Raw genomic sequence first — 12,003 nt, 5'->3', positions numbered from 1 at the left:
ACTGTTTCTTGCCCAAGGTCCTGGAGCTTGCTGCACATCTACCTTTAGATGTCCTCCACATCAAGGCATAAATCCAGAGGAAAGGGAATACCAGAGTACTAGTGTTACTGTGAGTGACTTCATAGACCCACAGACATGGAGCCATGGCTCACTGGACAAGCAGCTTACCTGTTTTTCCCAATGCACGTTTTTCTAAAGCTACAGAAAGAAAAGTAACATTTAGCACCAGACAGGAGCAAAGTATGTATGTTGCAATGTTTTGTTAGACAGCAATACAAACCAAAGGCTGGGTGGATAAAAAAAAAGTAATTTAATAAGCCTCTCAAGTGATTCTTAATGGCCAGAAATACTACTTACAGGAGCAGCTAATTCACAAAAGCATCAAATAACTTCAATTAGACATTCAGTCCATAGAGACAAGGCAAGGTTTTCTTTTTCTTCATTTGAGATAAGGTTAAGCTCATTAACATTAACAACACGGCTACTCCAAATCTGCTTCAGAGCATCCAAGTATGACAAAGGAAACCGCAGTCCATGAGTCTGCTGCAGAAAAAAACAAGAAAAAACGAATAATAATAATAATATCCTTCAGCTAAGTGCATTGTCCTTTACTACACACACTAGTGTTAGGCTGTAGCTACCAATCAGCATGGATATGCTCCTTTCCCCCATCACAGTAGTAGTTATGAGAGCATCCCTCCAAAAGGGGCAGTTACTATCCTGACACCTTTCTTAATAGGAAAAAAGTAGCTAAAATCTCTTACATGTTCTAGCACACCTTAGGGAGGCTTAAGATGCTTGGCTTCATGTGGTTTCCACACTGAAGAACAATGTAACTTTACGCTCTCACCTAACCCTACCTGTTATTTTTGGAAGGTCATACAAGTTAAGTTTCTTTCAATCTGCCACATGCAGATGGGAAGAACACAGTCTGACAGAAGCACAGAGGACCTCCACTACCATGGCTGGAGTCTTTAAAGGCAGGAAGGTATATTCTGGGCCTCTGAACATAGGGTACAGGTGCCCTTGTACAACCCCAGCTACCCTACCCTTCTCTACCCTAGAGGACTAAGATTTACCTTCAAACATAAGTAACTGCAAGGCTAAAAACCTTGCTGCAATTACTTAGATAAGACCAGACTCTGTTCTGTTTTGCCTGCTCCAGGTAGTCGTGCGGACCTGTGGTCAAGTGTTTCAGGTCACAATGCTGACCCACCCCACCTGAAAATGTATACCCTTATCTTGAGGTATGTCTCTTGAATACAGAATGTGTCCAATATGGGTTCAACATATTACATGAGGCACAGTGATCCCTGCTTATACTAAACAAGTACTAGCATAGCCAGTAACCTTCATAAAGGATGTGTTAAAGGACACAGAATCAACACAGTTCTAGCCTCACCAGTAGCTGTGCTAGCTAGGATATCAGGCACGTGCAAGAAATCCTGTTAAGATCTCAAACATAATTAAGCACAAGATTATATTAGTTCATTCCACTATTAATTGCCTCTGTGTTGCGGCCTCAGCTCATCCAGGTACTTGGTGAGCAAAAATGCTTTGGCTGCTGAGAAATAAAGCAGGACCCAGGCCCAAGCTACCACCTCAGTCAAGCTTGTCATAACACAGCAAAACCCAACGTGGCAAAGTAGCTTCTGTTGTGTGTTTGTGGGAACAAACCCGTACTGTGCCTTCCTCGCTAGCAGTATCATCTTCTGTCCCCATCATGTGAGTTTCTCTCCTGTTCTTTAAAGAATGATACACATAAACCATCTCTCTGCGAATTTCATCCTAAAAGACACCAGGAAATAAACAGTTACATAGGATTGATACCCTCACATCCATCTCACTCAAGTGACAATGTTAGCTCCTCAATTCTGGAGTCCACTGTTTGTTACATCAGTAAAATTGATTCACCTTCCTAAAGGAATTATCTAACAGCCATCTATTACCACAGTAAGGGCATATCCAAAACATCTTTGAAAATTTATTTACAACCTATTTCTGCCTTAGTACTGCCTCTGCTAGACTCAGAACTGATGCCGTACAGAAAACACAGCATTTAAGGGGCACCTCCTAAAAGGTCTTGATGGAGTATGCATCAACAAATTTCCATTCTTAAAATTTTTATGCCTGTTGTCATTATTTGGTCAAAGCTGTGCAAACCAATTAAGAGCTCTGTGGGCAGATTTCACACCAAATTTATGGAAACAAGTCTCCCATGTCTACCATCACTCAGGGTTTATCTGACACATCAGAGGACAAGAAGGCAAAAAAATTTGCACAAAAAAAAGGTTTCTAAAACCTACACACTCTCACAGCAATATGGACAGAAACAAAATGGAGGAGAAAAATCTGAAAGTTATGGTATGCTTTTGTTACAGGGAAACATTTACATTTTACATGTGCAAAAAAAAAAAAATTTTTTTGTACAGGATAGTCCTTCCTGCCCCTCCCTTTTTTTTTTTTAATTAAGACAACAAAAAGTACTTCTGCAACTTCATGCCAATAAACCTTCACAGATAAGAAGCAGTCTGAACACAATATAATCCAATCCAAGCTCCCAGTATCTATTTTGTGAACGAAATTAACAATGTCACTAGTCCCCACTGAGGTACAAAGATAATTCAGAAAAGTAAAGCCTAAATGCAACCAGAGTCAGCAGCAGCTGCAACCAAGAGATTGCCCTCTTGAGGGAACCTTTTTTTAATAACTTATTCATGCTCTGAAATACAAAGAAAAAAAAAATAAAACCACCTAAAAATCCATTATCAAGAGCTACAGAGGCCATTTAGCAGCTGTCATGATCTATCCTATCTAACCTCAGAAAAAAAGCTATGAACCTACCATGCAGAATCACAAGAGTAAGTTCAGTTCTGTAGTTCTGCTCCAGAAGGCAAGAAGGTCCTGCATTACTGTTCCACAATAACCCCATGACCTCCAAACAACCCCTAATGGGATGCAGAAGCCAGCTAAGTGTATCTGCACAACCCTTTTAGACCAGTACAACAGAGCAACAACCCACACACCTCGCACTCCCCAACCCGTGCTTCCACCCCAAGCATACAAGGGTGGCTTCATTATACTTACAGAATTCTCTTGATCTGGCTCCACTGTAATGATAGCATGATCTCTAAACTGGAGTCTGATTTTGCTATCTATTTTTGGTAATTTCCCACCTAAGAAAAATAATCTCCATTAGATTAGAAAGGAAGGAAACCAGACAAACAAGTGCAAGCTGAGCCTACCACAAGTGGGTAGAGCTCTTGTGGCTAGGTGTTTTGTTCACCTATGTTTCAACGCCCACACGTGCTCAAACTTGGGGCAGGGAGGGAAAGATTGTTTAATTCTCTCACTTTTACAGTCTCCAAATACCTGCAATAGTAAACAAGCATGAGGACAAAGCCTACCAGTTAAACATTCTCAGTACACAGTAGTGACAGTAGTTTATTAAAGCTACCAGTTTCACGCTAGAATAACCTTTATTTCACTCTGAGACTTGTCATCTTTCCCACTAGACACAAGGAATTCACCAGCTGAGGTGTACAAATGCACATGTAGAGCCTAGAACAAAATGAAGCTGATGCCAGACTATAACCTTTGCCTACTTTAAAATACCAGAATCAGAAGAGGCAGAGTGAGCAACCGTTCTACTGTCACATCAGCCACTTTTGGTAACTCCAAAATGTACCTGGAGTCAAAGTATCAGAGTCACGTCCCAAGCAAGGTGGCAGACGGTTCATAATGAAATCCTTCTTCATGTCAGAAGATCTCAGTTCTCTGGTGTTTTCCAGACGGTCTGCAAGCCTTCGCAAAAGGCCGCTCAGTTTTTTTGTTGAGTCAGCTATATCCACCTGCTAAATATTCACACAGAGTTGCTCTCACATGAATTCAAGCTAAACAGACTAGCTTAAAGAGAAAGACATGCAGTAATGCAGTGAAAAATCTGAACACTTATTTTTGAAAAGGGTAACACTTATTCCCAAAACAACAAAATTCATTTCTTTTACACATTTTCCACCAAAGCTGATGCTCACTTTTCCTCACTCTGGGGCTACTTAAAATGCTAGAGGACTAAAGGACAACTACAGAAAAGCTGAGAGACTTGTTTCTCCTGCACACTGATAAGCGGCACAACTTGACTACCGTAAAGAGGTCACAAAACAATTTACAGCTTTTCTAACTTTTAAAGATTCAAAAGCTTGGCCTGACAGGAACTATGCCCATCTGACAGCTCCAAAGCAAATACCATTACTTTTACAAGGAAACAAGCCATACAAGGACACTGTGATACAAAATAAAGGCAGTGCAATGAAGTAGACAGTGCTTTACATGCAGCAAACCTCAAAAGAGTCACACTGAAGACTTCAAAAGAAGCAATCGTGGTGCTTGACAAGAGAGTGCCATTGCATTTGAGCTCTCAGAGCAGATCAACAGGACTCATTTGCCTCAGTGCTGATTCTCACCTACTTACCATAAGCAGTTGCCTTGGTATGCTTGTCCGCAGTGCCACATCTTCTTTTGCTGTATCAAACACGAGGCCAGGAATTGCATCCAGTAAGAAATCCCCCCAAGAGCTGAAGGACAAGACGGAAACAAATACCTTACTAAAATAAATAGTTGCACTGAAATAAAACAGACATCTTAACTCATGCCAAGGGCTAGAAACGTGGCTCAATTCCAAATCTGCTTTGCGCCTCTGGCCCTTCCCTTACTGCTCTGTAGTCTCCTGCAATAGCCCACTCTCAACTGTACGTGTGGCCTCACTAGCTTCAGGTAAGTGGCACAACCACAGAAGGAAGGAACCCAGAGAGAAGGGTCCAGTTTGTTCTGATTCAGGTACTTGCCATTTACCAGTGGATTCTGCCTAGAGGGGACCTCAGTAAATGAAGAAATTCCTACTGGGAATTATTGTCCAACTGCACACATATACAGCCTTGCTGCACACAGTGAAGCAGGGGGTAGGGGGCTGTGTCATTGAACTTGATTTTGAGACACTTATATTAATGGAAGAAATGTACTCAGGGTTGTCAAATCCAACATGGCAACAGCTTTTAGCTTTTCTACAAACTTAATTATGACACACACCCCTCAGGAACAAGACCCCTATATATCTCTGCAGGGATTTTAAGGATAACTAACTGGCACCTTGTAGGTGTCTGGTTTGTGTTAAATCCCCAGCCATAAACTACAAACTTTTTTTAAAAAAAAGCCTGTGATCTCGGTGCTCCTGTTCCCCGGTTGTAAGAATAAATGAGAGGGGAGGGAGGACTACTGCCTGCACTTTCCTTGTCTAGCTTGAGTCAGCCTCACCAGGAACAGGCATATGGCTCACACAGAAGTACCTTCCTATCTATGTGTGACCTCCCTCTCCCCAGCCTCAGAGGCTGGTTTAATGTGCAAACAACCAGGACAAGTGCCCAGCATTGAAGGCTGCCAAGCAGACATCCACCCCACTAGGGCAGGCAGCAGAGCAGGGGCTGTCCTCCAACATACACTTCACTCTCTGCTCTTGCTCTCCTGCAGTACCCCCTGTTTTCTGCACTGATCTCTAGACACTGTTAGTTTGTTTGTTTGTTTGTTTTTTTAAAAAAAAAAAAAAAAAAAAAAGAAACCAATAGAACTTGTTATAGTCACAAATATTTTTTTTTTTTAAATTGTCTCCAGCCACACGTTCCACTGTCTGCTACACACCTGGAGGGAAGAATTCTGGCCAATAAACAGAATTAGACACCTTATACTTTCCTGTGCAACCTGCTCTAGGTGACCCTGCTTTAACAGGGGGATTGGACTAGATGATCTCCAGAGGTCCTTTCCAACACCTACCACTCTGATTGTGATTCCACCTGCCAGGAACTCCCTTCAGGTACTCACTGCTTTTCCTGCTTATAATGACCTCAGACACACTTCTCTGCCTGCTGGGATCTGGCTGAGAGGAACCATCCTCCTGCACGGTCAGGTCCCTTTTGTCCTGGTGCCTAAAAAAATCCCTGAAAGTGTCACCTCCACCAGCACTTCCTCCCCTCCCAGCTCCTTCTGCACTTGGCACTTCCAGAGCAGTCACATCATCCAAACATCCTCCATAATAAAGACAGCTATTTTCATGAAGTCTTCTTCAATTTTCCAAATAAATGTTTCCAGATTATACTTCCATCTACAAGCCAAATCTAAACACCAGCCTGTATCAAGACTGCTGCTTATTTCACCTGTGCCTGCTGAAAGCAGGTGCAGAAGGAGGCTCTTACACTTCATTACCAATAACCTTCATGGATGACAATTCCACTTTTACCCTTAGAAGAACAGCACTCTTTAAACTCTTCTTTTTTGCTCTCCACATTCCGACACAAGCGTCCAGGAACACTCTCCCCACCAGCACTGCTTCTCAAGTAACACAGTGGACTGGGATTAGGCTCACACTGTCACAAAGAAACTGCACTGACTTGACAGAGGCCTGTCAGGTTCCCAGCAACCCTGTTATAAGGAACTCAATTCTTGTCTCCCCAGGACTAATACTGGACACTATGTTGTGTCTGTTGATCTGTGCAGATCAAGCTGGAGAAAGCCTGTTCTGTGCATTCAGGATTCCCCCTGCACACTGGTCTGTAAAACATCACCACAGCCCAGCCCCCATGACCAAACACCCACTTCATCTAGTGTCACTCTTTTGTCTGCTCCATTCATTACACCTGGCGTGAGAGAAATCTCGGGTCAACACAAGGAAGTGGTGGGGCAAAAAAAGGCAGAGAAATGGAGGAGAAGCAAGACATCTCTTTGGAGGGGAGGCTGCTCACTGCTCATCACCCTGAATGTTTCATCCAACTTGCCAAAGCGGCTCAGCACTGATATTGCCTCCTATGTAATAAATGATGTCAAACCCTCTTTGCAACAGCAGTCAATGCTTACAGAACATAAGTGTGGGGTTTTCTTCCCTCCCTTCTGAACAGAAGAACAGAAGGCAATGTGAATTAAAATCAACTGAACCCAACTTTTATGAAGACTCACAGCTTTAAGCAGCTTCATCTTAACCCTCTCTCCAGCTTGGAGGACTGGCCATATTAAGAGTTACCAGCAGCACTAGCATCTCAGGCTTCCAAAACAATACAGCTGGTGTTCAGAGATTCATCTTACAATCGTTTAGAATATGCCCAAACTTGTTCTGCCCTGTTTTATGGCTAAAGAAATACTTCCCAACTCCTAACTGAGACCAATGACTCCAAAGCGAGCATCTGAGAGGCTGATTAGGTGGCAGCAGCAGTGTTTCACTGTGTGGTGCTAATGTTTCAGTGGACACAAGATCACATATGTGTCAAAGGAAATCTGACTTGCATGCATGGGGCTGGAGGCAAAAGACACAGGTAAGTGATAAACACTTGCAAAGAAAGAATTTGCACAGTGTGTCAGAATGGTGTGGCTATCAAAAGCAGGAGAAAACACGATGAAATGTGTAACTCATGACTCTTTATCCGAGAGTTATGAAATGAACAAAGACTTCAGCCACTGCTGACAGATTTTTTAAACACAACAGTTGAGTTTGCAGTTGAACCATTATCTTCCACGCTAAAGTCTACATTTGGTAAATAATAAATTAACCACTTCACAAGCAATCAAGCTTGCAGCATGAGAACCTGGTAAACAGGCTGCTTCAAACCACAAGGGTCGTGAACCCCTTCTTCCCCCAAATTTCAATTACTTCTACCTGAACACTAGCTTAGATTCTTTTAGTAACAGCACGGCACATATATAATAGTGGGGTATCTAAATATATTCCATGTTAGCCCATCTCAGGAGGGAAAGGTGACCTGCCGTATCCCTGTGTTACAGATAAACAAACCACACAAGGGTTAAATGGAACGAACACAGAAAAGAGCTAAGCAGAGTTCATTACAAGGTGGGCTTTTTTTTAAGAAACAGGACCTTACTTCTTTGAAACATTGTTTTCTGGTTTGTACTATTCATACACATCTTTTGGCAGAGGAAAGCCATTTTCAGAAAAGCCATTTCTGAAAGCCATTTTACCAAGGAAAAAAAAAAGTAAAGAATAATTACTTATTTTGGTAGGTACTGATGGTCACATGGGTAGAATAAGAGATCCCAAGAGGAGTGTCAGCTTGGTGAATGGTCCCTCTTGGGAAGTACAGTAAGTCACCTGGCTGCAGGAAAATGAAAGAGAATTTATATATTTAAGGCACCTGGTCAAAACTTACTGTAGTCAAAATAGAGGAAATACTCTCTGAGCAGACAGGCTGACATGTTTTTTAAAATGACAAAATAAAGAGATCCACCACTGTACACTTTAATCATAAACTAAAGCACTTGAAGCCAGAAGTCTGATACCTTAAACTTCCCAACTTTCTGTCCATATTTACTACACATCTGTCCAAAAACACAAAGCAAGCTTTTAACATTATAGAACACGTACACTCCAACTCAGTGGCATAAAAGGGACAAAGAAGCAGCCAAGATGAACCTCTTGAAAATACAGAGGGGTACCAGAGGAGCAGTGCAATGTGAAGTTGGTCAGATCACATCAAAAGAAAAGACCAGTATTCCACAAGAAAAGCCAAATATTCTATAAAGATAGAAAACATTATTGTAACAGATTACTAAGTGTTTTAATTTTAAATTTCAAACAAGTTCAACCTTCCCCTTCCTTATCTTTCCTCTCTCCTATCTAAATTAAATCTCCACACTGGTAAAAATTTAAATTACGAAAGTCAAGATAAGAGAGAAGTGCAACGCACACAGAATCGACTCTAAGAAGGAAAACTGAGTTTACTTATGGCTTGTCCTATACACATCTATATAGTTGGATAGCACAACAAAAAAACTCATAAAGCAACAATGATGAAATTCAATTCCATCTTAATTTTACTGTTCCTTAAATTTGGTCACATCATCTACTTCTAAAAGCCTCCTGAACTGTCTAACACACATATTTCAAGTGAATACTACTTGAGTTTTCACAGAATTAAAAGGTTTCTGTCCATTATGAGACTTCACAGGACTTGGAAATATTCTCTTCATACATTTATAACAAGCTGTAAAGCATCACAGATCAGCTATGCATTATTTATTTGTCCTCTCTACCATTAATAAACCACGCTCCTTGCCAGTGTAGGGACTACACTAACCAACTAACAGTATTTTGAATTCTGTTATTTGCTGTTTCACATCCCCAGCAAAGAAAACAAAATGGAGGGAGAGGAAGGGTAAGCACCCTGAACACCCACCAGAGGGATGACAAACTAGTGGGCAAAAGAAACTACGCACGCTGTAGCACCCCATGCCTACTACTCAGAAGCCAGGACCATCATTTGTCAAAGCAGTCTTTGCTGTCAAGTCCAATTCTTACTCATCTGATCTGCTGGGTAGTCTCAACAGCACGATTCACAAAAGCCAGCAACCAACACTCTTCAATTAAAATAATTACAATCTTCACAGAATCCAGGTGGCAACACCCAGACTGGGACAGGACAGAACACTTGACAAGAGACAATACAGACCTTGCTGCCTTCTTCTGAATTGCAGGAAGGGCAGACAAGGGAGAAGTACCAGCAAATTAAATGGAAAATCATGCATGAGTAAGACCAGACAACCAGCTACCAAATCAGATCTGTGCTTGACATCAGTAACAAACCAGCCATGGCCAAGACACACTGGAGTTTGGGACCTTGTACACAAACCAGTGTGCCTTTGCTCTCAGTCAGATGCCCGTTTTTGGTGGCAACAGAGAACATCAACATAATCTCTAACTTGTCCATTTGTTCTAACCTGCCTGAGGACAGCAAACTGCAGACAGGAATGCAAAAAATTAGAAAGGAAATATTCCAGAAAGAAGTATAGGGAGGAAAGAGTCATCTGACAGCATCTCTGTCAGAGACAGCTCCAAACAGACAACCAAAATGTGTCAGCGGCCACCTAGAAGAAATGGGCCATGTGAAGAACATCAAACATCAAAACCAAAAAAAATTTAATTGAAAAATGAGATCAATTTTTGGCCCTTTTCAGAAGACATTTTTTTCACTCCATGGATGTCAGTGGCTTGTGGAATACATCACTATTGTATAAAAATCAAAGGCATTGATTGAAGTGAAGCCCAAAACGTTCCAGAAATTAAAAGGGAAATGTAATTTACTAGACTTTGCATCACCCAATACCTCACCACAATTCAGTATTACCATCTGTTAAACTACACAGCTAGCAATGTCAGTGTCATATCTAATGTGTCACACTATTTCTAAACAACATATAAAGGCAGGTCTGAATGCCAGGAAGAGTCAGAGACCTTTAAGAGAGAAGCCCAATGACAAGCCACGGGGCAGGGAAACTAATGAGGCTTCCAGCATAAAGCAACACTGCTGGATAAATAACATGCTTTGAATGTACAAGCATGTTAAAACAGAATGGGACAAGTACCAGATGCCCTGCTGTTAAAAGGTCTGCACGCATTCATCTTCATTAAATGCTCTTTTTATTCCAAACAACATAAAACAGCCAAACACTTGATTTTCAGATTTGGAGAAAGAAAATTAATACAGCAAGTTAATACCGGGTTTAGTTAATGCTTTTGTTTATCACTCAAGGATAAATATTTAATTCAGCAGAACAGTGACAACCTTCAGTAAAGCAGCATGTCCTAGTGCATAGAAGCATTAGCCTGACTGATTACAGACAGCATGTAAAAAATCATAAAAATGTTTCCTAACCATATATAAACTAAATTAATTTTCTGCACACAACTCCACAAAAGCAATCCATGAATTAGGTAGCCCAACTTGGAGAGTACTCAAGAATTTCCAATTGGTTTGTTGCTCTGTTATTTAAATATTAACACAAAGGATGCCTTTGAAAAATTATAAGTTAGGTAACAATTGCCCAAATTTCTCATGCTCACAGTGTTTTGTGCAGCCCTCTCCTCAGTTTCATAACCACAATCTTTCAGAATATTACTATCTTCAAGAAATGGACCACTTGATACATGACTACTTCTCTGGCAACCATAGCCCAGACCACGTAAAGCAATTCAGTTTCAATACCTTTAATATGAACTCATGTGTGGGATTACCAATCCTATCTTCTGATTCCACATTATATTCCCGAGCTAGATGCACCGTTGGTTTATAGAGTCGCCAATGTTTCTCCCCTTCTAGCTGAAGGATAAATACCTGCAAAAGACCATAAATCCAAATGCATAAGGAAACCTTGCTGCCCCTCACACATCCAACTGACCAGAAATTTTATGTTGTCTAACTATTTGGAAAGTCTGTGGAACAATGCCAGAAATAAGGGGTAGAAAGCAAACAGAAGCGACACAGGTTGCTCTTCTAACAGAAGAAACAGATTTCACCTTCCCTGCTCTCAGTAACTCCACAGCACAGCATGCAGGATTCTTCTCACATTACTTTTTAGATGTCTGCAATGCAGAAATTTACATCTGGACTACTTGGAGACAACAGAAAGAAGAGCCGTGAAGTGTGGTCTGTCTTATCCTAGGCCAGGCATTTGGAAATCCTTTCTCTCTAGCCACTTAAGAGCTAGATCACAAACTCAAAAGTAATGCCTGCCACAGATACTCAAAATATCAGGTGGAGAGAAGTCTTATCACCATTCACTAACAAAGCAAGCATCAGAAGTATCTAGGGGGAGCTGTTAGCTGGGAGTTGCTGTCATATGCCATAACATGCACATTGTGGGGCTCTGAAACAACAAGCACAAGGACAATCAAACTCCAGATATATTTAATGGCAATGAAATTTTTTTAAAAAAGGCAAAAAAAAAAAAAAAAAAAAAAAAAAAACCAAAACATGTAAAGGGCTTTCTTTGGTTGGTTGGTTGAAGTGGGATAGCCTAACTTTTTTTTTTAATGCAATATCTATTTGAATGTTTCTTTTAGAAGCTATTTTGAAATGCATTTGGACCATAGGACTTCATTGTACCAGTTTCTTAAAATCAGTAAGACCAACAAATGGGGACAAGCATGACCAGTCTGCTTTCACTGTCCTGCTG

General features: G+C 41.0%; 1 protein-coding gene across 3 annotated transcripts in view; it reads right to left on the bottom strand.

Annotated features, from left to right (window-relative positions):
- Positions 1-295: 295 nt before the first annotated feature.
- Positions 296-12,003, bottom strand: part of MINA (MYC induced nuclear antigen) — a 13,528-nt gene continuing 1,820 nt past the window's right edge. The window contains exons 3-9 of one of the 3 annotated variants that reach the window (XM_008945859.1): positions 11,034-11,162; positions 8,044-8,147; positions 4,472-4,574; positions 3,689-3,854; positions 3,088-3,176; positions 1,684-1,788; positions 296-543 (exon numbers count right to left, since the gene is read on the bottom strand). In XM_008945859.1, the coding sequence (XP_008944107.1) occupies positions 382-543; positions 1,684-1,788; positions 3,088-3,176; positions 3,689-3,854; positions 4,472-4,574; positions 8,044-8,147; positions 11,034-11,162 (858 nt within the window). In that variant the 3' untranslated portion in view covers positions 296-381. Of the gene's footprint in view, positions 544-1,677; positions 1,789-3,087; positions 3,177-3,688; positions 3,855-4,471; positions 4,575-8,043; positions 8,148-11,033; positions 11,163-12,003 lie in introns of all 3 variants that reach the window. The other 2 variants (XM_008945858.1, XM_008945860.1) reach the window with 2 other exon arrangements.

Source organism: Merops nubicus, unplaced genomic scaffold (assembly GCF_000691845.1).
Source record: "Merops nubicus isolate BGI_N331 unplaced genomic scaffold, ASM69184v1 scaffold28, whole genome shotgun sequence".
NCBI lineage: Eukaryota > Metazoa > Chordata > Aves > Coraciiformes > Meropidae > Merops > Merops nubicus.
This window is presented reverse-complemented; position numbering and strand designations above follow the sequence as displayed.